The 25068-nt window shown below is 37.5% G+C and overlaps 2 protein-coding genes across 3 annotated transcripts in view; one reads left to right on the forward strand and one right to left on the reverse strand.

Annotated features, from left to right (window-relative positions):
• ATR (ATR serine/threonine kinase) overlaps positions 1-13646 on the reverse strand; it is a 42312-nt gene extending 28666 nt beyond the window's left edge. For both annotated transcript variants that reach the window (XM_062639000.1, XM_062638999.1), the window contains exons 1-17: positions 13486-13646; positions 12501-12592; positions 11069-11212; positions 9579-10468; positions 8394-8581; positions 6944-7138; positions 6499-6725; positions 5854-6006; positions 5494-5692; positions 4645-4904; positions 4052-4242; positions 3843-3943; positions 3360-3531; positions 2509-2676; positions 1419-1613; positions 901-1086; positions 346-438 (exon numbers count right to left, since the gene is read on the reverse strand). In XM_062639000.1, coding sequence (XP_062494984.1) covers positions 346-438; positions 901-1086; positions 1419-1613; positions 2509-2676; positions 3360-3531; positions 3843-3943; positions 4052-4242; positions 4645-4904; positions 5494-5692; positions 5854-6006; positions 6499-6725; positions 6944-7138; positions 8394-8581; positions 9579-10468; positions 11069-11212; positions 12501-12592; positions 13486-13544 — 3513 coding nt within the window. In that variant the 5' untranslated portion in view covers positions 13545-13646. The remainder of the gene's footprint in view (positions 1-345; positions 439-900; positions 1087-1418; positions 1614-2508; positions 2677-3359; positions 3532-3842; positions 3944-4051; positions 4243-4644; positions 4905-5493; positions 5693-5853; positions 6007-6498; positions 6726-6943; positions 7139-8393; positions 8582-9578; positions 10469-11068; positions 11213-12500; positions 12593-13485) is intronic.
• A 586-nt stretch (positions 13647-14232) lies between these two features.
• PLS1 (plastin 1) overlaps positions 14233-25068 on the forward strand; it is a 44303-nt gene continuing 33467 nt past the window's right edge. The window contains exon 1 of the mRNA XM_062639001.1: positions 14233-14328. The gene's annotated coding sequence lies outside the window, so the exon portion shown is untranslated. The remainder of the gene's footprint in view (positions 14329-25068) is intronic.

Genomic DNA, 25068 nt, shown 5'->3' on the forward strand with positions numbered 1-25068 from the left:
GTTTCCTGCAGTAGCTTTAGTTTTCTCCCATATTCCCTCATCCTCCACTTTGCTCCTTTCAAACAAAAATCATACACTTGGATTCCTCCTCTATAATTACTGGCTGACTGACTTGTTACATATACTATGTCTGACAAATATGTAGACTAGCTGACCATTAAAGAAACCAATCATAAACATTCGAGCTTACACAGAAGTCCTACACACACTAAGACCAGTTTTCCAGAATCATGTCAGAACATTAGGATCTTTGAAGACTTCAATGACACTTGTACAACTAAGTCTGGAATATTAAAATATCTCTTGCTTATCTTTGTTTTAATGTTCAAAATTAAGCTTACGCACCATTTTCTTATCCTCAATGCCAACACTGGAACTCAGTAACTGCATGTTAAAAAAAGCCAAGATACCAAGCAATTTAGGTTGTAGATAATCAGCCTGTGGAGGAAGGAAAAGTAAAAAAAGTAAAAAAACCCACACTCAACAAACCAAACCAAACCAAACCCAAATCATCTTACTATTAACACAATCCTAAACTTAAGAAATTATTATAAAGCAAATATGCACTACTAATTCTGAAAGAAAAATTAGAACAATCCCAAATACATGCACTGCTCCTTAGGAGATTGCAGGGTTAATAGAAGACATCCCTATTAAACTGTGGGATTTTCTATTCTGGAAGTATCTGGGAGGTGTACGGCGTTTGTTTGTTTGGTGGCTTTATTGTTTTGGGGTTTTTATGTAGACTATTACAGGAACACTCAATATGAAATGCCAACCTTTGCCTCACTTTGTTTCCCTCAAGTAAGTGATGTTCAGAGATTCTAAAATTGTTTTCACTCTCAGACTGGAGAAAAAGTTACTGGACAAAACTGAACATGACTATTTTCATGTCCTTACCATTTGTTCAGCTGATGTTATTTCTCTAGGTCCCTGATAGGGATCATCATGAGATGCAAATGAAGCCAGTATTGACAAACCATTGAAAACTTGTTGATAGTGCTCTCCTATACGCAGCAATAATTCATTATGCAGCCCCTGGTAGTCCTGTCTTAGCAAGCTGCCCAGTTCTATCTCAGTCTCATTCTGTAATCAAACAGCAAACAGAAACCAAGTCTTAGTCACATCAGAATGCAACTAGCATTGGACTCTGGCTGATTTATCTCTGAAACCAAAGAAAAAGCTTCCAATCAGCTGTCAGATAAACCAAGTTTTTAGAGTTTTTAAGTTTACAAAATATCTTAAAACAGTTCCTCAGAGCCAATAGAACAGATTATAAATGACAAGAAGAACAAAACTGCATATACAACTTCCCAACCTATGCTTTGCAATACCTTAACTTAAACAAAGCAGAAGGCCTACTGTTCATTAACTGTTGCTCCTAACCTGCATGTGTAACAGACCAATTACCAATTTACCTTGAGGTAATGAAGTGCCCGCTCAAGCTCATCCTTGGAGCAGGAACACACCAAATGAGAGAAGATGTACTTGAAGTTGTTGATTAAAATCTCTCTTCGGTTTACATTCAGCTGTTTTGCTATGGTTCGAATAAGTGTGGAGGCTGCAGGACTAGCCTTGGCTGCCAGGTCCGGAAGCAAAACTTGCAGGGTCCGCTGGTAAATTAAGAACACCACTTAATGATAAAAAACAAATAAAACCCCCCTCAAAAACCCTGAGTTTGGCTTTGTTCTATTTGTGTCAGTAAAACAACACCCATCTCCAGATCTACATATGATCATAGGCATGCATAAAGAACTTCAGGATGGAAATACCCAGTGAAAATGCAGATAAACCAAAAATAATTACTTAAGGATGTGCTCCATCTAATCAATACTCAAAAATACGCAAAGAAAAAGTGAGATAGCATTTTTGTGTTTATCCAGATTTTCTATAAAAGAAGAAAAAAACAAAACCAAAAAAAAACATCAACCCCAAGCCCCCCAAAACTCCCAAACAAATCTAAAAACCAAAACTAAACATAAAAAAAAACCAACACCCCCACACAACAACACTCCCCCTACCTACCAGTCAACTGGAACAGTTTACCTAATGATTGTGCATTTCCCATCTACCAACAATCAACATGTGAGTATGAAGCTACTTTTGCTTCAAGTAAAACAGGTCTCTAAACAGATTGAGATTTATCCACAGAACAACAGCTTCCTTCATTTGAAACAAAGAGGCAGGCACCATACAAAAACTGTACCATATACAGAATCCCTCCAAGTGCACTAAGTTGTTAATACATATTCAATGAGTACTCTAGACATTGGTCCATCATCTGTCAACTAGCACTGTTGACATCCCTGTAATTCCTTGTTAAAATTGTTCCTCTGTATTTGAGTTCCCAGTTGCAGCAATCCCAAAATACCCTGTATTACAACAAACAATAGCAACTAGAGTAAAAACATCAGACTTCTGACAATCACAGCAGAACTGGGGACTGAAAGAGAAGTCCACAAGAGACCACATACACAAATCAACGGTGAAAATAAGTGACCAACTTACTGAAAGAAAGCGATTTAGATCTGGAAAATCAAATACACTTGCAATCTCAGATAACATGTCCAGAGCTATTTCCCTCTGGTGAGCAGCTGTTTGCTTCTGTAGCTCGTTACCCTGGCATGGAGCACTCAATACTGCCATCTGGCTGGAGTGCAGCGATTCCACTAGAAACTAAGCAAAAGGAAATCTATATTTAGTCTTATTTCCCCCTTGCTTGCTCTCCCTAAAAATAAACACAAGAGTTTTGCTCCTCTTTCTATGCATCTGTTATTATTACTCATTTATTGCAGATAGATCTATGATTATTACTTTGCAATAGAACTGGATTATCATCCACTTAATACCTGCGTTTAATTTTGCAACCTGGGATTCAGACACTGCATTAAAAAAATATTCAAAATTAGAAAAGTCTGCTTTTGATAATTTTCTTACAAACAGAACTTCTGTTTTTAGGTAGTGGGTATAAGAAAAGAACAAATCAATCATGTCAGTATTATGCTCATAAAACATTGACTTCAATCCCAATTTTAAATCACAATCTCTTTTGGCAATGGTACCACACAATGAAAGAAACTATAAACTATATAGTGCCATTATTTCAGAAGGACAGTAAATAGGGGAAACAAAAAACAAGAAAAGGCAACACTGCTGAGGGGAGAAGATCATGACAAAGTCAAAAATTTCCCATTTCTTCCCAAATGTTTGTGGGTTTGGGTTTTTTTTTTTATCATCTTTTCCTTGTCCTGGAAGATTTCACTTTGTAAAATACTGTAATTTTTACCTTTAACACCATTTTCAAAAGACAAAAATAACCTAAACATATGCCTTTCTAAACCACCAACTCTTTTTTTTACCTGACAGATAGGTTTCTTGTACTGACTGAAAAAAGCTTGCAATTTTACGGACTTCGTGGCTGCCAGGGATCGAATCTCTGTGTATGCTGCTCCAGCCACAGAAGCTGACTTTGACAACAAACAGTGTAACAAATGCAAGAGGGCAAAGGGTACCAAATCTCCTCTTGATGCCCTTACAAAGTAAACAGAAGAAAAACAATTAATAAGGAAAAAGAATCACAGCGTTAATAAAATTACTTAAGAATATACAACTATCCTAATGCAAAGTGACTTATTTTATTTGCACATCTTATCTGTACTTCCTATGACAGGGAAGAAGAATGTTGTTCCATATGAATAAACAGCTTAGGACAGCTGAAAAGGACTCTGAACAAAAGCTGACTTTGGAACAAGTAATTTAATCTTACATTTACACTCAACAAAAGTTACTCTGCATCATAAACTGGCACAACTTTGCAATTTTCAAGATACTATACAAAATACCTTCCAATATCTCCTGTTGTGAGAATCAAGGTATCTTTAAGCTCATTATTTCTTGATATTTTGGCATTTGTATAGGCTTCTTTCATTCTTGAAACAAACAGCTGGAACACACAAACACCAAACCAAAACAAATAACTTCAGGGCATGACACTGGTGAAATAAAACCCATAGTAAGTTAGCAAAAACAACAAAAAAAAGAAAAAATTCACCTCTTTTATGAATCCTTCTTCAGAGTCCAAGGATTCTAGTATGTTCTTTATGCAGCCACTGAAAGCCAGTCTTACATCTTTGTCTGGATCTTCCATTAGATTTAATAAAGACCCAACAAGAACTTTCACACTGGACTCATCAGTGTTAAAATCCAGATGCTTACAAAGATGAGGTATGTTTTCTATAAATGCTAGTAGACAGGAAAAAGTCTTTTTAATGCTTAAAAAAAAGTATTTTTTTTTTGATTCACAAAGCAGTGATGCAAGTAAGCCATAAAGCATCCTGTATTTTTTTTTTCAAAAGAGTAAATATTGTCAAACCAGACAAAATATTTAAAATTCAGATTTTATCAAGTATTATACATTTCTATATATGCACACAGACCAAAATTAAGGCAAAGTAGTTTAAAAATAATATCAATGACTGCATCAACCCTTAGCAGTGATTATCAACTGAAACAGAACATTTCAAGCACCACTACGGGTATAAAAAAAACCTACACAGAAAAAAAAGGAATAGAGAAAGGTACAGAAGAAGTGACTTAGTACCACATGCAGAAGTGCAAAATGTTAATAAAGGTAAAGTTACGTACCTAGCTTTACTGAACTGGATACTTTGTTCTCGAGGAGATTAAGAAATGGCTTGAAAACACTGGCTTGCACGGAACAAGTCTTTCCATGAGCAGAACTCACAGAAAGGCTGCTACATAAAATATCGTAAGTAACCTGCTTTATAGCAGAGTCTACTGAGGAAGGCTGCACACTGAATGTACCAGAAAGACAGCAAGACAATTTCCCAACTATAGCAGCACAAGCCTCCTTGACTAGCTCAGACTCATCTTTAATTTGATTTCTGAAATGGAAACAAAAATGAACCTGTTTTAATAGATCATTTACATAGAAATTTGTATCTCTACATTGTCTGAATTCTCTGACTATACTGAAAGTATTATCAGGCCAATTTAAAGACCTGTCCACTAAATTATATTTTTCCTTATCAGATTACCTTCAAGTTCTATTAAACATCTGAAGTAGCACTGGGCACAGTGAGTCCTGCATGTTATAAAGAAACTGAAGACAAGACACAATATGACAGAAGACACCAAAGCATATATACAAAAGGCAGAGAAATTTGAAAGGTTTTAAGAAACATATTGACAAATATCACATGCATTTAACTAACAAGATACCTCCTTTCCTGTCCTTAATTTAAATTGGGATCTTCACAAGTAGTGAAGTAACTTGTATGCTGACATGGTAAGCAAACACGATTCTACCATACAGACACCATCACTTACAACTATCCTGTTGATATCTTATGATTTCTGAAATTGGTATCTAGCAAATTCTGGATGAAATAAACATTTGTATGCTTATACTACATTCCTCATTTTTCTGCTTTTCTTCTCACATGAAGATGCAAAATCAGCATTAATACATACAAAAGAACTTTAGGAATCATACTGGAGGACTGTACACTTGGTGGATGAAGCAGGAGAGAGAATCCTTTAACACAAGTAGCCCGAATTACTTCATGGGGACTTTGTAATGCCCAGTGATAAATGGATTTTCTCCAATCCAGCCAAATACTTCTTGGGAAGAGAGACAGAAGGAACACACAATGTGACTGAGTTTTGGATGCTAAAGAGAAAAAAACAAAACAAAATAAAACAATCAAAATAAACAGATAATTACTTGATTATAACTTACAATGCCATCAATCACATGAGGGTGAAGAAAATATCTCTCTGGAATGATTGTTCTAAAGGAAAATTAGGGTTTACATACTTTAACATACTTACAGAAACTCTGTGCAGTTTTTTGACTCAAAACTAGAGGATCAAACCCAAAAGTAGATGGTTTAAAAGAACAATCATCAGGATGGCTGTAAATCCAGGGCAGAGACAGCAACCCACATAAATTATCAAGAATCTGATCACTCAGTGGAATTTTCACTACGGGAGGAATAAAAAACATGGTACTTTCACAGCTCTGCATAGATCATAAAACAGATGCCCATTTTATGTTCTTCATTTGCTACACAACGGTTTTGTTTTTTTTTCTATCAACAAAAGTTACTCTTTCTATTCCCACGTTGATATCCTACATTTTACACATACAATGATAAATGAGGCTAAAATGTTATAAATAAATGCTAAAAGTTTGTTTCTTTCTTACACATATCCCTTATTCCCATGATGTCTTTTGTTCTGGCCAGGATCAACAGAAGAACAAAGACTAGTAAATCATGTTCAAAAGGGAATGCAACGGAAGCTTTTAAATGGGGAATAAACGGTTTTTATTATTATTTAATTTTGTACTGGGATTGGAGTTCTAGCACAAGATCTAGAATTTCAGTACCTCTACTACAAACAGACCAATTTAGTCAAATGCTTTTCTAATTCACAAATCCAATAAAAGACACAGTAGTTTAAAGGATTTCTCACCTTGTGCATATAGCAAAGCATCAAAGATTTTCACTATTCTGTCAATCACTTGTTCTAGGTTAGCAATCTGCATAGCAGCCTCTAACAGATTTCCGCAGACTTTCACTACTCTTGCGATAAAATCAGAGGAAATCCATGTGAACTGAATATTCATCACCGAATCTGAGGAGCTCTGAGTATTCTTACATTTGTCAGAGTTACACAGATGACTTACTTTATGATCTACACTGTTAAAAACAGAAATCATATGATCAGTGCAACAGACTATAAACATTTAATGTTGTATTGCTTGTAAGCAAAGTTACTATTAAAATGTATTTCAAAACATACAGGATTTATCCAATACTTGTCCTGATATACATACCAGCATTAAAGTAATCTACACAAGTCGTAACAACAGTTACAAGAAACTATTGGTCTCATGGTTTCATCTTGGTACATTTACCTGGTAGAATTTGTTGGGGGAGAACAATGAACTATGCACAAAGCAGCTAGTCGCAGAATTACAGCAATCCCTTCTACAGTCTGAAGAATATCTGCTGTCGGAATTTCTTTCTCGAGGATAAATATTAAGGATGCAGCTTTCTTCATGACAGCATTCCATAGAGTGCTCTTCAATCTCATGTTTACAGGGCTAAGTCTGTAATTTGACCATATTAATTATTTTCCAACACTTCTTTCTTTTTTCCCCACGTAAAAGATATATTATCATAGCAAACCCAGTGATAATCTATGTTGGATACAGGATTAGGAAAATACCAAACAAAGCTTTAGCTTAAATGTGCTCTTTGGGAGAACGAGATACTAACTCTAAATTAAAGTATGATGCAAATCAGACTTATCTGAAAGGCTACAAAGATACAACTCTACATTCCTTGGAAGATTATGGTGACCAGGGTTGTTTCTGATGACTATAAATAGGCAAACATTGCAGTCATTTCCAGAAAGGCAAAAAAGAGGATCCAAGTAACTATAGGCCTGCCATACTAATCTCAGACCCTAGGAAGGTTATGAAAACAAGTCTTACTTGAACTCATTTCTAGCCACATGAGGAAGAAGAAGGTGACTGGGAACAGCCAGAATATATTTACCAAGGCAAGCCATGCTACACTAACTTCATTTCTTTCTACAAAGACACAGGTAGATAGAAGGAGATAGAAGGAAGACAGGTGGATAGGAGACCTTAGTTGGAGGACCTTAACTGGCTGGAAATCAAGGCTGGCAAGAACCTCACGAAGGTCAACAGAGAAATATGACAAGCCCTGCAACTGGCTCAAGAAAACCCTGTGCAACAGAACAGGTTAAACTGGCTAGCAAGTGGTTTTAGAGAAAATGACCTGGTGGACTTCTGGAATAGTGGAATATAAGAACAGCGTGACCTTGTTGCAGAGAATGTCAACTACATACTGGGCTGAATGCTGACCATGAGCCCACACCTGGAGTACAGCATGCCAGAACCACTTTTGAGTGCCCAGATACAACAAATAGATCAACACACTGGAGTAAGTCCAAGATAATCAGAGAGCTGAAGTACAAGCAGAGGCTGAGAAAACTGGCTTTGTCCATCTGAGAACAACCTGCCTTAACTAGACCTGTGTTAAGCATATTCAGTGCACCAGCACAGCCACATACACAATTATGTATGTATTCTCTAAGCTGTTCTTAGTGGTTAAAAATTAAAGTAATTCGCAGTGAACACATAAAAAATACATTCTCATTAGTGGAAGGTTGGCTTAAAAATAATCTGTAGATTCTGATCCTTTGAAACATAATTTAACTCTTTTCCCAGAAGATCTTTCAATGCAGATGTGAAGAAGAAACTACCTCAAAATAGTTGTTATTTGTTATTCACTAGCTAAATTACTATAAAAGTAGTTACTGAGTAAGTGTCATACATGACTGGTGTAGATGATTTCTTTGGATGTTTTGTTGATAGGCTTAGTCGTCGTCTTTTCTCTGGAACTTCATCACTGCTGCTGCTCCACCCATCAGTATCAGAAGTATCTAGTTGGTTCTGATGCAGCTCCTGAAAAATTTCTTCTGTTTGCGTTTTTAGTGCTGTATAAAGTGGACTGACCAGATACTGGGGTGGACAAACAACAGAGGTATCGTGATGTCTTACTTCCGTGACTTACTTCTTGAAGACATGATATTACTGTTTCTAACTTAAAATATAAAATGGCAAAGTTCATAAAACCTTTCTGTTTAAAAATCTTAATTACAAGACTTAAACTCTCACAAGCCATGCATTTTCCTGCATTCCTACCAGACAGGATGCAGCTTGTTCAGCTATTTGGCTATTCTTTCCATAATACCTTGCTAACAAAGCCATCAAGACAGACATACTAAGCTTAAGACTTAAGAGACAACATATATGATATGCATGTGGACGTACAGGATAGCGAGAATACTCAGCATATCAACATCTCATTACTAACACTTCATTAGGGTTTTTAAATAAAAGAGGGTAGATTTAGATCGGACATAAGGGAAGAAATTTTTTATGATGGTGATGACACACTGGAACAGGTTGCCCAGAGAGGTGGTAGATGACCCCGTTCCTGGAAATATTCAAGGTCAGGTTGGACAGAGCTCTGAGCAACCTGATCTAGTTTAATATGTCCCAGCTCACTGCAGTAGGGTTGGACTATACTTAAAGGTCCCTTCCAGCCCAAACTATTCTATGACTGTTTTAATTCAAACATTTCTTTCTGTCCCCAACAAGTATGACTAAAAGTATATGGCTAGAAAGTAAGAGCGGCTCAGAAAGGAAATGCAAAGCTACCATTATGTGAACATACTCTGTTCCTTACCCCCATTTTATGCTATGATTACAGACAGACCCTTGTGCCTGCACAGCTTCACAATAGTTTGATACACTTGAAAAACAAGGTCCAGGTACATCCAACTCTGTTGGACATTCTGACCTCTGCAAATATGCAAAACAGCTGAGAAACAAAGAGTGTCAATCTAATTCTGCAATTAAAAATAGTATTTCCTAAATTTTTTTCTTGGCACAGATGCAGGGTTTTGCACATGATCTGTTTACACGATAACTACAATTTTAAAAATTAACCTACCTCTTGGTCTTCCTGAGTTCCAAGCACACCCACAAAAATTCTGCATATGGTACTGACACGGACTTTTCTTACTTGCAAGGCCGATTCATAGCCTTTTGGAACGAACTCCAGGAAATATTGCAGTATATGGCAAAAAGCAGCTTTCAGCTTTTCAGACTGAAGGCACCTAAACACATTATCTTCAAACAATGCACAGAGCTTCTCTAGTAACATATTTAAGTAGACAGGTTCAATATTTTTGTAAGAATCTGCTTCAAAAGGCAACAACGTCCTCACCAACAGAAAGAGTGGTTCTCCAAAGAGTTCTGATTTGTCAGCATCCATTTCAAGTGCTGATTGCAGAATTTCAAAAAAGACTGTGAAGAAAACACTAGCCAGCTGTTCTGGAGGTCCTCCTAAGTGAATTAATTTTACTAAGAACTTCACTGCCAAAACTTTAACCTTTGGACTGCCACACTCCAACAGGGAGCAGCCTATTCCCCAGAGAACAGTATCTTGTCTTACAAAAAACACATCTGCAACAATATCTGTCAGAATAGACATTAATATAATTTCCAAACATTCCACATTGGGCATACCCAGCAGCTGTAATGGCGCCAGTCTTAAATATCCCACATTGTCACTTGCATTGCTTGAAAATCTCTTTACAGTCACTGGCCAGACAAGTCCATCTCCCCAGAGGTGTTTCTGTGCATCTCTTTCATGCAAGAAGATCAAGTCTTGGAAAAGCTGCAGCAAGTCTTTTGTTAGTACTTCAAAAATGGAGCAACTTTTCATTTTAAACAGAAAAAGTAAAGAGCAAATGACATCACAAATGTTCTTGTGCAACATGTCACAGTTTGGAGTTGCAGCAATTCGGAGAAGCCTTGTTATGATCCAGTTGCTAAATTCTAGGACAATAAAAAAAGAAACAGTGAACAGAAAATTAGTAAAACAAAATCCCAACCCTCCTATTATAAGGACCTCTCCGAGAGCAGGTTTCTGATAAGTAAAGCAAAAGAAAATTCCTTGAGATAAATGAGTGTAGGTCTAGTAAACAGAGCCTCACTGGGACATTTCTTCAGCAGATCTTATTGAAAAAGAAGAAAATGGGGTGAGATGCAGGGCAGGTGGGGAAAACCAACTAAATAAAAACCCTGGCAGACATTTTATACTGGATAGTTTCAGACATTTTCCTCTGTCAGAAAACCTAACAACTGTGGTCAACAATCGTATGTACAGAATACCTCATCAACATGAACCAGGTAGTTGCACTAAGCAATGGTAATGAATAAGGTCAAACTCTCTCCTGATGAATTTTCATTATCACAAGTGCAAATCATTTCACATATTAAAAGTCTATCATAACATTAACTTACTTATAAATATGTAACGCGGAACTTATGAATCTGCCCCTTTCCCGTTTTTTGTTCTTTTGTATGTTCCTACTATCAGAAAAGCTGAGTCCTGAAAATATCAAGCTTCAACATAAACATTTTCAACAAACTCACCAATGCAACCGCTTTCAGTTTCCTCCTGATTTCCATCCACATTTACAAACATAAGCGGGGAAGATTTCATAATATGTTGAATAAAGTCAAGCAACATTACAGAACTGGGCTGTGAATCTAATTTCTTAATCAGTTCCAAAGCAACTTAAAAAAAAAAACAAAAAAAAAGACATTTCTAAATTAGCATTCCAATAAGTCAACTTCACAAAGTTTGTTCACACCTAAAGAGGAAGAAGACATTTTTAATATAAAATACTATGGTATGGCATCAAACTTGCATAATTATCCATTAGGAGAGTGCCTTATCAATCCATGAGCATGACGTTGCACATACTGTAAGCCTTCTATGCAACACCAAACTGTATGCATATAAATTACTCAGCTTATATCCAACTGTTTGACAAGTGAAGAATAGCAAATAGCATTAAATTTTAATCAATTTTCCCTAGGTTTATGATCTTGGTAGAAAAACACCACCCTAAAGTTGTTCCAAAACTCCAAGAAATACAAATTTTAAAATGGTAAGTTCAGCTTACTCAATCAGAAAGTTTGGTAAAATACTAAGCATGTCTAATGCTGCTGTACAGCTCCATTGAAGCAGGTATCTGAAACACATTTTCCAAATTCCACATGGTTAGTTACCACAACAAGGAAACTATCGCAGATTCAGATAGGAATTAATCAGAGAAGTTCCAAGGTAACGACAAAATACAACACTTACGCATTCAAAAGCAGTATTTAAAGCAGATTGCCTTTTTGTTTTTATAGCCTTCCCTTTCAGTACTATAAGAGAATTAACAAACATCATCTAGAATTAATAAACATCATCTATAGAGTAACTTGTGTGATACTGAAATTGATCAATTCACTAGACAAAACATCTGTCTTACCAAGACAGCTACATAAAATTATATTTGGGAAACAGTTACTCTTACTCTGATTCTCCCTCATGCAAATGTACAGATAACTACAAATGGTAATTTTGTAGTATATGAATTTTATAATTACCAAATTGTTGTTGGTAATAACTGGAACCTTATCATGATTTAAGGAGTACCAATTTGCTAGAATAGTAAAACTGAAAATAAAGCTGTTTACATCAAACTATTTCAATTCTTAAAGACTCTAAGACTCGCAAGCTATACTACTCAATGAACAATCACATTACTCCTGATTTTCAGTGTTGTGAGCACTTATATTCACACAACCCTGTGCTACATATCCCCACTTTTTTTTTTTTTTTTGGCTTAAGTTACTTCACATCTTAATAACAAATTCTTCATCATGGAAGTTATTAAAAGTTAAGTCATAAGTACTATTGCACTCAACTACTAAACCTTTCTTGAAATGAAACTTGTAACTTTTTTTTGGCAGGAGTTACATAAACCATAAAGCAGATTATTATATTAAAAGACAGTGATGTAATGCTTACCAACATCTACATCTGTAAGAATTCTGTCAATGAACTGGCAGAGTATTTGTCTTGGTTTCTGCACAACTGTATTGTATTCTTCTGGACTAGCACTAAAATTAAAAGTACATTATATTGACATTATCCATTTAAAATTACTAAATTACTAAATAACTGAAGCCTACCTCAACCACAAGATGTTAAATGCTGACTTTTTATTCTAGAAGTCTTCAAAAATAAATGCAAATTTGTTTTAATAACCAATGTATTGCCTCCTCCTCCTTATTCTTCAGAAGTACAAAGTTTTATGAAGTGATGAAGACAATTTTATTTTGTTACACAATTATGTTCAATACATATTAAATCCAGAGGGTAGACTATGAGATTTATTTGCATACTACTACAGAGCAACAACCCAGCTCTGGTGCAGAAAGAAACAGAATTAAGAACACCTTTCACTTTTGGAATTAACCGAAATTATTCAACTGCTTAGCTACCAGTACCCTGGACAAGAGGTGTCAATAGCAACTGTTCACGTGCCTAAGATAGCAGCTAGGTCTTGTCAGGTCAGACCTTCAACATGCAATTGTATCTCCAAGTCACCTAGCTGCCTACTACAAAACAACGCTTCAGTCTTGATGTTGCCATTAAAACTTTAGAGCCAGGCATTTGTCAAGCTCTTTTAATCCTCAGTGAAACCACAGTGCAAACACAAGGGAAACCACCAGCAGGCTGGGTGCCATGCAGGCCCACACGCCTCTCCCACCAGGATGTACCAGCATCACTCGTGAGGGAACCACACGTGCCGGTGGCAGGAGAACACGGCGACGAGGATGAGGGAAGACGGCAGACTCAGAAGTTCTCTCACAGCCGTGAGGAAGGAACCTACTTTTCTCATCTCCCTGGGCCACACACTGATGAAGAGGGCGGGGGCGCTTCCCCCAGCACAGCGGAACCCCCCCCCCACCCCACAAGCCCTGCGAAGCGGGAGCTGGGTCCACCCTACCTGGCCAGCTCCCGCAGCGCCGGGATCATGGAAGCCATCTCCAGACCCTGCTCGGCCATGGCTCCCGCTTTGAAACAGGCCGCGCGCCGGTGAGGCGGGAACTGCACGACGGCGTCCGGCGGAACCCAAACCTCCTCCGTTGTCGAGAGGGCGGTGCGCGGATCCGCGGCGCTGATGAGGTTTAACCCCTTCGTCACCACACGAGAGAGCGGTCACGGCGGCTATGTGGTCGGTTTCTAGCGGGCTCCTATGCAGCCCTCGCTGCCGCGGCAGGGATCTCCTCCACGGGGCAGTGCACACACCGGTGGCAAGCCAACAACGGCCAAACACACCCCGCCGAGCCGCGCCACCGAGGGGCAGCCGGGAGCCACAGCCTCAGCACTAGCTACGACTCCGGGGAACTCGTAGCGCATAGCCGGGGGGAAAACTGCCGCAGTTTTCACGATTGCTTAAAGAGAGGGTGGGGAGCGGCCCCGTGTTGAGGGGTGGCGAGGAGAAACTTCGGTGCGGAATAAGAAAGCCCCGCCAGAGGACTCGCTACAGCTCACTGCTCCCCCGGGCCGGACATGGCGACACTCTCGGGGTGCCCCGGCGCCCTGCGACCCCGCAGGGAGCGCACAGCCGCAAGCTCAGCAACATCCGGCTGTATCTGATCCTATACGCGTCCCACCAGCGGCACAGAACGACCCCAAGTGACCCCGTCTGGGCCCTGCCCGCCCCTGCCACCATCCGCCCTGCCATTGGCAGCCGGCGCTTCCCAGCCGCTCGTCCCGCCCCGCCGGTGGCAGGTGGCGGCGGGTCCCAGAGGGTACGGCGGTACTGAAGGAGCCGGCGGCTGGGCAGGTAGGGGTGGATAGAGTGAGTCATTGATCGTTTTGGTTGCTGGTGGCTGGTTCTCGGTGTTACCTCTCCATAGCGCCTGGGGGAGTGGGGTGGAAGGAAGGGACTAGTCTATCTCGCTTAGTTGGCGGGAGGGTGTGAGGTTCCGAGCCCACCGGCTCGACGCTGCTCCTTGTAGGTAATGAATGGCCTATGTTGCTATCTGTTTATGTCCTCTTGAGGATGTGAGCGCCTTTAAGTGCTTAAAGTACCAGAAGTCTTCAGGAAAAGGCTACTTAAACATTATACTGCGTGCGGAGAGTTATGTGCTGCCTTACTCTAGTGCGGAAGATACGTTTTAGTAGCTGTCCTGGGATGTGCTGGTGAGCGTAGGCTGCTGACCCGCGCGTGTGGGACCTACCTGTGTAGTAAGTCTGCAAGAGTTCAGAGTTATGAAAGGGTAAAATAAGAGAGTTGTGTGTAAGTAGAAATATCAGGCAGAGTATGTGAGAGGAAAGGGGAGTTTGAGCTTTTTTTTTCTAATTACGATATATAGCTCTTTCTGTACTTGTTTATGAACTTTGTGTTAGCATTATTCTGAAGGCTAAAATAAAATCCTGTTGGAGGCCTTTAATTCTGTTGCCTGTTTCCACTGTGCTGGGGTTATATCTTTTGGATATAAAACACGGTGGGGGGCATGTGCATTTCAGTTACTGATTCATTTCAGATGGATGCTTTTGGGCAACCTGTTAATAATTTTTCGTGTGTAGGTTGTTGTTTTAATCTGCAAAATAAATGTATGCCATTTCATTAAAAATTCTGCTGACCTTTCAAAGGTTGCTAATGTGGGAAGGACCTGGAATACTTTGAGAAACTTCATAAAGCATAACTTTTATTTTCACTTGTTTTGAAACACGTATTGCAATATTTTCTATCAGCTGATTTTATAAATATTAGTCTTTCAATAATTATTCTTAGAAAGGAAGCAAAAACTGTGTAGCTTTACATGTTTAGCTAAGTAGAACAGTAATGATCCAGGAAGACTAAGTATGTCTGGGGTTTGTTATCAGTGCTATTTGGAACACAATTTTGTACACAGTTTCAGTTAAGTCTCTTTATTGTTGAAGACAGCATTCTGAGTGTAAACTTCCAAGCCTGAGACAACAATCATACTAAGTGTAAATTGCACAACTGGCTAATTTGATGTAGAGTTAAAATTTTTGTGTCATCCCTGTTTAACTTAAGATAGCAAGATAGCTGTTGGGATTTTAAGAGAGTTTGAGAAGGCTGTATTATTCTTTAGCTTTCAGTCCTAAAAGACATGATAAATTTATTGACTCATAGGGTGATTTTTTTCTGTTGTAGTTAAACCATAAGTGGGATAGACAAAGCACTTTTGCCTGAAAGTCTTGTGAGTTAACAGAGAGATCATATTAATATAGGTATTGCAGAACTGCTTTCATTTGTCATAGGTAGAATGCTATATAAATTTGTGGTGCAGTTTCCTTAAGCATTTACCACACGTAGTTGGGAGGGGGGGGCCTCTTTCTTTTTTTTTTTTTTAAAGTATCAATTCACTGAAGACACCTCCTGCTTCTCATTCTTCACTGGTAATGAAGTTAAGAGACTTATTTCCCTTCCCAGTTGCAAAGTCCCATCTGCTGCCTTCTGACCGTGTCATCAAGTCTTGGTCTTATAAAACTGCCCATAATAACAATTTCATTGTACTGCAAGGATGTAAGAAGCCTCATAAATTCTCCCCATAAAAACTTTTTTATGGGCACTCTCAAAACCTACCACTCCCCAAACCCACTAAGGAAATGCCAACTGAAACACCTGAATTTGGTCCTGGCTTTTGTTGAATGCATGATAAGCAGCTCAATAAACTCTTAATTAATCTCCCTGTTTCTTCCTTGTCCCATTATTTTATATTTTTATGTCTCCTGACCCTTCAGGAGGAGGAGCAGGTATATTATCCTGCTAGTGAGAGTGACTCATTACTAGTGGAAATAGTATGCCTTGAGACATTCTGTATATTGTTTTTCTGGTGCAGCATTCGTATTGGTGAAATGAATGTTAGGTGTGCAGAGATTGCAGAACTTGGGGAAGTTCATGCAGATAGGTAGAGCTAAGTATTAAATACAGTATATGTGGCACTGCTAAGGTTTCTGCCAAAGCTGACATTAGTCCTTTCCCACCCGTCTTTTGTTCTTCCCTTATTTTTCCCTGAGTTTTCCCCACTTGAGCAGTCCTCTCACTATGGACTTGCACCATTCTTCTGCACCCGCCCCTGCACGATTCTTCCACACCCAGGCCTCTATCTTCTTTTGCTTTCATTGCTTCTTTACCACATGCCTCTGCAGGGCAATATATTTATTTTAAGACACTGAGTGACTTTGCCTTGTACCAGCAGGTCCCAGGGCACAAGAGTAAGTACATGGATTGCACTTTTATTCCCTCTCTTTCTGTTTATTTCTGAGGTAGAATTACTGTTCTTCTTGGGGCTTATCCGCTCTGTGGATGTATAAGATGTCCTCCCATGTGGTTAGCATGACTGCAGTTAAATCTCAGCTGTCTCTTGCAGGTAGACACAAGTGACTATACTAAGTGCATTTCTTGATGCCTTCATGACCTGTGAAATATGAATGTTGTAGAGGCTGATATGGTGGTCAGAGGAAATGCAGTCTAGATGCATGGAGGTCCTCTGAACTGTACAAATTAGTTTCATGTAGTATCAAGGTGTGCTTATGGCATATCATTTGCATGGTTGCTGTAGTAACACCTGATAGTCTGTATGATTACTTGAAGACTAATTTCCTTATATAGCCATGAAAATGGTGGTTGGAGTAGTTGAACGCATTGTGTGACCTTTGAACGCATTGTGTGATTCCTGTATGCCATAAAAACGTATATTCCAGCAAGCTCGATGCCTGTGTTGCTGTGTGCCCAGCTTGTTTGGGGCACAGATTAAAATTACAGTTCATCCTGGATATTGGTTTGATAATGGGAGAGGGAGGAAGGGGAATGAAAAATTGAAACAATAAGTGGTGGTAAGGAGGGCAAGCCAGAAACCTAAAAGCAGATTCATGTACATCCACCTACTAAGCCAAAACTATCAGGTAAAGGAGGAAAAAGAAGTGAGGGAAGAAAATATGCAACAATACAGTCTGCTTTTCTCATGTCTTATTTCTGTATGTAATACAGAAGTCCTGCAAGCATTTATCCATGATCTTTATATGCATAAATGTGATGAAGTGAAATTAAACAGTTCTGTAATTTTAAGAGACACCTTGTTAAAATGTAATTTCTTTTGGAACCTGTTGTGACTATTCTTTTCTTATCTGCAACTACTACTATTAAAAATAATCGCCTGTATGTTTTCTTTGTTTAATTGTTTCTTGCTTCCCAGTATTTTTAGTTTTATATTTAGTGTTTAGTATTGCCAGTGAGGCTAGTAGCTGTGGAGGAAACTCACAGAAATGTATTTGCTACCAGGATCAGGTTTATAATGTCAAGTCTTTTTGAGTTGAGAACTTTTCAATGAGAGTTAAGATGCCTGAAATCCAGTTCCCTAAGGCCAAATTTGCAGAAGCTTAAATGCTGATTTAAAAATATTAAATAATAATAAAAAACCTGAAGAATGTAACTGTTATAATGATTTAATGGGAAAAACTTTTCCATGGTTTAATTGGTCCTGGAAATTACTTACTTTTTTTTTTTTTTTTAACTTTTTAGCAACAGTGATGCTTAAGAATCCCTTAATAGCAGAACTGTATACTACTCATGTTACGAGAAAATTGTGTAGTGTTTTAATTTGCAATGTTGTTTAAATTGCGGTTGAAAATTCTGGCTGTTGAAAAAAGGTTTGTCTTTAGTTAAAATATTTCTTCAGTGAAAATCTAAATAACTGCACTAGCTACACTTTTCATAGTGGACAGTTGTTTTCTGTGAAAAATTTAATGTTAGGAGAAAAAAATTTCCACCTGTTTTTGTGTTCCATGCTGCTTAAGACTAGAAAGAAGTTTACACAAGGGAATATTTATAAAAGTTCTGCTAAATGTCAGCTTTCCCCGTTGGCTAGTTTACTATAGAAACCAATGCAGTGAGTAAGGAGAAAGGGGATTCATGGGTTTTGTCCTTTAACACCTGTCCCCCCCCTTTTTTTTTTCTCCCAAATAATTTAAACCTCTCTATGCTGGAACAGTATTCATTACACTTTTGAGGAGCATGTGTTCCTTGGTGAATATTTTCCCAGTATTTGAAGCTTTCACAATTCTGTGAGGATTATGTCAATGAAATAGACATCACCTTAACAGCATGCAATGAGAAAATAAATAAACTGAAAAGCTTGTACCCTTACATTTAATGCTTCCCATAAAGTGTGTGGGTAATGGTTAGATGCCACAAAACCTCTCAAAATCTCTGTGTTTACGTAAATAGTTTAAACAGGAGCACCAGCAAGTAAAATCCTAGCAAACAGAATTATTACTGGAGAAGGCTCCTCTGTACTGTGCCAAACAATAAGGAAACAATAAATTTAAAATGTAGTGCTTGGAAAAGATCCCTAGCTAAGCAACTGCGCATGCTTTTCAATTTAAAGCTAGGGTTTAAGATCTGTGTTAGATGATGTCTCACTAGCTTATTTAAGCTCATTTGACGTTCACTATGCTAACAGTTGCCTAATGGTCATGTTGTGATATGCAAAGGGATATTAACAGTGAAAACTCTCATTAGCCAGATTGGTGTGGATCCCGAGTTCCAGGGTATGGTAGAACCAGTTCTGCATTACAGTCATACAGTTCCACTTTAATAAGAGGTTTTTAAGCATCACATTTGCTACACCTTTAAAAAGGGGCTGCAAAATGAAACACTGATTTCTCTGTTCTGCAGTGTATATGTGAGAAAATTGCTAATTACATTATTTCAGCTAGTCGTTTGCAGGGAAGTACTAAATATCAGTCATGGCTTAATTATATACATAGTTATTTGGTTTGGTACTTCTGAATTTAACTTACTTGGTGAATGTCTAGATTTTTATGTGGAGGTGTGTACTTAGTTACTGCTATTACACACTGGCATCCAGAGAGAATAAAGGTAGTGCGTCACAATAGCTCATCAGCAAGACTGGTATTGCTAAGCTTCTGAAATAAATTACGCATAAAGCAGTTGTGTGCTTCTGCGTGCATGCTTTTGGTGGGAAAAGAATTATCAACCCACTTTCAGAGCTCTCTTGCAGATGGCTTCCTAACAATAATAGGCACTAGCAAAAAAGAATGCTGGGTCTAGTATTACCCATTTTAATTCACTTAATGTATTCATCCTTTCATCTTGTTAATAATCATTGGTAGAATGGACTGATTAAAAACATTGACATGTAGAAAAGCTGAAATATTAGGCTGTGTGTTATCAGCAAGATTCCATTTACTTGAATGCTAATTTCAAGGATTTGTCTTGGTGTGAGCTTCAAAGCTAGCTGTTTCTTCTCAAACCAGATGGTCCCTGAGAAGTTTTTCTTTTCCAAAATTTGTATAGTTTGGAATGTTTTTTTCTTGCTGACTTACCAAGCTCTTCTTCCTGCTCCATGTCTTCCTTTCTCCCATTTTGTTTCCACAAGTCCTACAATTTCTCTTTGCACTAATTTATGCCCTTATGACAAAAGGAACCTAGGGTCTGTTCTTTCATATCCTAAAGGTAGGTCAGTATAAGGTAGTATGAAATTCTCCTTTTCCACTGGGCTGAGCATTTTATTTCTGCTGTGTTTCTAGTCCTCTAAGTTTGATTTATAGAATCAAGATATATTAAATTGAAACTAGTGTGGATTTCACCAATGATATAGCTGGCATCAGAACTTGACTCTGATTCTGTTTCCCCCACACATACCCTCCCTTAAGTAACATGATGTATTCAGTGAGGAAACAATTCATTACTAAATATAAAGTTTATTTTGCTTGATTTGTTATCACCTATATTAGCCCCTCAATTGTGTGGGGTAGATTATTTTTCACATCCCAAATTAGTAAAATGTTATAGCACATGAATTCCACTCTTACTGATAATTTCATTGATTTAAAAGAGTTACTGTGTGCTTAGAGTTGTATTCACAAATAACTACTTCCCTAGTTCAAGGCCTATTGGATCAATTCTCCTAAAAGCTGTTATCTTGTTCATTATTGATATCTATATACCTTTGATTTTTCATGATTCTGCTACTAGTGTGTGTTTCCAGGTATATATTGCTAAACATAGACGGAAAATATCTATCCTTGGTAGGATACAACTTCGTATAAAATAAAATATCAGCATTAACTAAAATGCATACGTGGGTACAGCATTGCAAAGTGGAAGTTTCTGTTGTGTATATTGGAATTACTCCAACTTTTTAGTGATTCTAATGAAGTTAAGCCTGGCAAAATTACGGTTGCCTGTTGCAGTTTGTTAATGCTGTATGTGTCAGGGTGATTGAGCTTTTGCATAAGGATGGTATAAAAAAGGAGCAAAACTTTTTTTTTTTTTTAAATAGATTTTAAAAGTTTAAAATTAAAATGTACACTCGCCAGAATTTCCAACATCCTTGAGACTATCCATTCTGCTTCCAACTCAACTTCCCGATTGGCTGCTTCAGTATGGGCAATGTGGTTTGGCCACATTCTACCAAAGCTGCTCCCCAGAGAGGCCTAATAGCAACACGAGACAAGCTGTTTGTCATGCCAGAGCAAATCCCTACTTCTGGCACTCCATTATTTTGCTTTTCATAAGGTGGCTTGCACTCTAAAATGGCAGCCTCCTGTTGTGATGAAACACAGCTACTAGGTTGGCTATGATGGGCATTTTAATAAAGTTCTGTCTGATAGACTGACTGCCTTGGGGAAAGTAGGCACGTATAGTAAATAGAAGCACATATTTCTGTTGCATTCCAAGATTTCTGCATGTTTGCCCTCCTAAAAATAATTTTTGTGGTTGTCAATCCATGGATCAAACTTTTTTTTGCCATATAGTTTATTTTTTAAGCCACAATTCTGCTTTTTACTAAGTAAGTTAAGATCAAGGCATTTAAACTCAATAGGATTAATCCAAATGAGTCCTTCTCAACCAAATAAGCATATGCTGGATGAGTAATTGGGTGCTACTATAGTCTCTGTGCTACCTAAGAAGTGCTTCATTAAGATGTCACTTCAGTTGTATTGTTTTCAGCTACAGTCTACAACCAGGGCGAGATAAACCAGTAACAGTGGGAAAGCTTGTCCCTCATTTTTGAATCAAAGTATGGAAGGTAAGCATAATGTTGGATTGCTAGTTGATAGTAGTAGCACAATAAGTATTTCTGTGGTATGTTTAGATATTTAAAAATGGGTTTAAATATACAGTACTGTTTAATGCTCAAGAGCATTAATTTTTGAGAGTTGGAAATATGAGTTATTTTTCATGAATTGTCACCATGTAAAGTGACAGTAAACAACGTGCTATTGTAAAGGTTAGTGGGAGAGGGATGAGCTTATAGGCACAGACTCATTCCTAACTTAACTAAATAGGCAGACATTTCAAATTTTAAAATATTAGGTGAAAGAAAATGCACATCTTGTGAGATCTTCTGCAGAGACATGTTTTGCCCTTGTAAAAGAACTGATCTGTCAGCAAGCTGATTTATCTGGTATTTGGTCACAGTTGACAATTTTGTCATCAAAGGAAGTTTTTAACTACATATTTCACTTGCTGAACATGTGGAAATTTGCTTTCAAACTCCTAACAAGTGTTATGGCTTTAAAACAATATAAGGAATAGTAATATTTTACTTCAAAAATGTCAGTTTGTAAAGAATTTGTACTGCTATCTGGCAATTTTGGAAGACTGTAGCATTTACTGCAGGCTATGAGAGCAAAAAATTGTCACATTGTGGGACATTTTAAAATGGCTAATGCAAACCAAATGAAAATACATGCTAAATTTAATAATACTAAGAATTCATGTTTAACTAGGCAAAAAGTCTTCTTGCAATGACAATCTGCATGATAAGCTAACAGGATTTTCTGTCTACTAAGTATTGTGCCCTGTAGTTACCAGACCGTAGGTAAGTGTCAAGCATATCTTTTCCATTCATAGGAGTTCAGGTTATTAATTTTAAAGCAACAGGTATCTTTTTAAACTATAATTTTTAGGTTCGTAAGGCTTATTACTAGCCTAGCACTATTTTGTAATTTGAATGGTTTTACAATATTGTAAAAAGGTAACAAAATGTTTAGTTCATAAAATCATACACATCTTTATATACTGTTTTGCAGCAGAATAATAATTTATTAATTTAGCAGAAGCACCTGGCTAGATTTTCTATTTAGACTATTTTTTAAAAGCTAATTATTTTTTTTGCATAGTTGCAATTTATGATTTAAATGCTAAGGGATGTCTGCGCATGTTGCCAGCTCAAACTAATAAAAAGAAAAAAAAAGAAACCAAAAAACACCCCCAAAACCAAACCCAAACCAGAGAATTCGGCAAACCCAAGATTTTTATAAAGTTCTGGGATTTTTCTTTTGTTTGTTTGGGGTTTTCTGCTGGAGTTTTTTTGGGTTTGGTTTGTGGTTTTTTTTTAAATTTATTTTGATTTCTTACGTGTTTAAGAAAGATTGCGAAGCTTTCACCTAAGCATCAGAAACAACTTCATATTCTTAAGTGAAAACTATCTCCTAAATATATGATTCCTAAGGCTTGGATTTTGAATAAGTTGGTTATAAAACATTTGCTCAGCTGTTTGGTTTTTTTTTTATTGTGTGGGGTTGTTTTTTTTTTTCCTTTTAACTCTTAAATATTATTAAAAATGACAGTTGGCAACAACTACTGTAGCTGTTTTCTTCTGGCCTTATTAGTAAGAACTATAGTACCAGCAAATGAACTTCATGTGTGCCCCAGATAGTCTTCTAGTTTAGAAGCTACAAACAATACTCTACTTAGTTTTAGTTACTCAGATTTACTAATGTGTTCCTTTTATCCTAAGCACTTTAGCACATATAACTCTTTAAGGCTATGAATTGGCAAATGGGTAACATTTATGCATCTGTGGACTTAGCAGAGACTGGATGGCTTGGAAATGCTGCCAGTTGCTTTTGCCCTGTATTCTAAAAGACGCTTTTTTTTCCTCTAGTTTGACCAATGAATAAAGAAAAACAAAAATAACCTATGAATTTTCCATGACACAAAATCCTGGCTTGCCTGTAGTATAGTAGCTGATCAGTCTAATCTTCTAATAATCTTTTGAACCATGTAGAGTTGAATAAGGAATTAGCAGGTGACAGAAGGCTGTACTGCCATTTGGTAACTAATAAAAACTGAAAACTAGTCTGGCAACATGCATCTATTTGGTACTGTTTAGTAATTGCAATTAGCTGGAATATGAAGAATATGTGGATGTGAACTGAATTGCTGAGGGCAGGAGAATGAATCTGTGTTTGTATTGTTACTCTTAATGATCTTCACATGATTAACTTCTGGGGTGACCTTAAAACTAAGTTCATTAGTAAGAGTTAGCTTGTGGCTCTGACTGCAGTTTTAGTATTTGTAGCAAGCTGAGGTTTCCTACTTCAGACTACCAGAGAGCAGGCACATGGAAAGGTCAAGACAGTAGTTTTCTGGAGTGTTGCAGTTGTGTGATTTTAAAATCTGCCCTTCTGTCTTTTAGGCTGCTTGTTTACGGACAGCTTTGTTCATAGTTTTGCTTTTTAAGTTATGTGCTAACTATATGGCATTTTCATGCTTGGAGGAAAATGGTTCATAATTTTCCAGTTGGTTTAAGAAACAGATACTTTTCTGAAGTTATGAGTGCTGTAGGAAGATAGATTTCTTAGCAAAGAACACACAGTACAGTATGTCCTGCCTCTCAAGCAGCATTGAATCTGGAAGTAATAGAGGCTTGGGACAAAACCTGACAGCCTTGAAAAAATATCAGTGATATTGTAACAGTTGAAGGTGAGCACACTGACTGCAGTAGATGGAATGCAAAATCCAGCAAACTTTGAGCAACTGTGAAGCTTGTCACATGTGAAATGGTAATTTGCTAACAGCAGCAGCAGAATGTGGTTGTGAAATAGGTAACAACTGCTGTGCTAGAAGCTGGTAGATAGTGAAAAGCTGTGCCATTTGTTGTATTTTAATGTTTCTGATTACTTTTGTTTCCTTACTATAAATACTGAAGTGGAGATAATTTTGCAACTACTTGACTTTTTAATAGCACTATCACTTTTAGAAAAGTACTAATTTAAATTGTCATTTAGAGATAGACCAGAAGATGCTGAGTCAGTAACTTGCACAGTATCATCCGTTCTCATTATGTGACCAACCTTTCCATTAAAATTGAAGATGCTCTCAAAAGTCAGTTTGTGGAGTTGAGAAACTCTATGTGGATCTGTTTAATTTTAAAATAAAGCTTCAGTCCTTCCAGTTATAGAGAAAAGCTCAAAAAGTTGATTTTTATAATAATGTGGAATATCTGAAAACAAGACAGATGTAATTCCATATGAGTAATTTTTAAAACGGACTTTTTTTTGTTAGGGTTTGATTTGTGATTGTTTTTGAAAATTTGGGATTATGACAATTGCTTCCGTTTAGCTTTTCTGTTTAGTAATCAACTGCCAGTGCTATAGTTTAATAATTAAGAATAATTAAAGAATAATTAAAGTATGATCTCCAATTTTATTTGCGAAGTACTGGGACACCCAGAAAGACCCTTTATCAAATGGGGATCATGTCAACATATCGTTAGCTCTGAGCATGATGTTT

The sequence above is a fragment of the Pezoporus occidentalis genome, unplaced genomic scaffold (assembly GCF_034315485.1).
Source record: "Pezoporus occidentalis ecotype Australia unplaced genomic scaffold, CSIRO_AGI_Poc_V1 ctg59, whole genome shotgun sequence".
Taxonomy (NCBI): domain Eukaryota; kingdom Metazoa; phylum Chordata; class Aves; order Psittaciformes; family Psittacidae; genus Pezoporus; species Pezoporus occidentalis.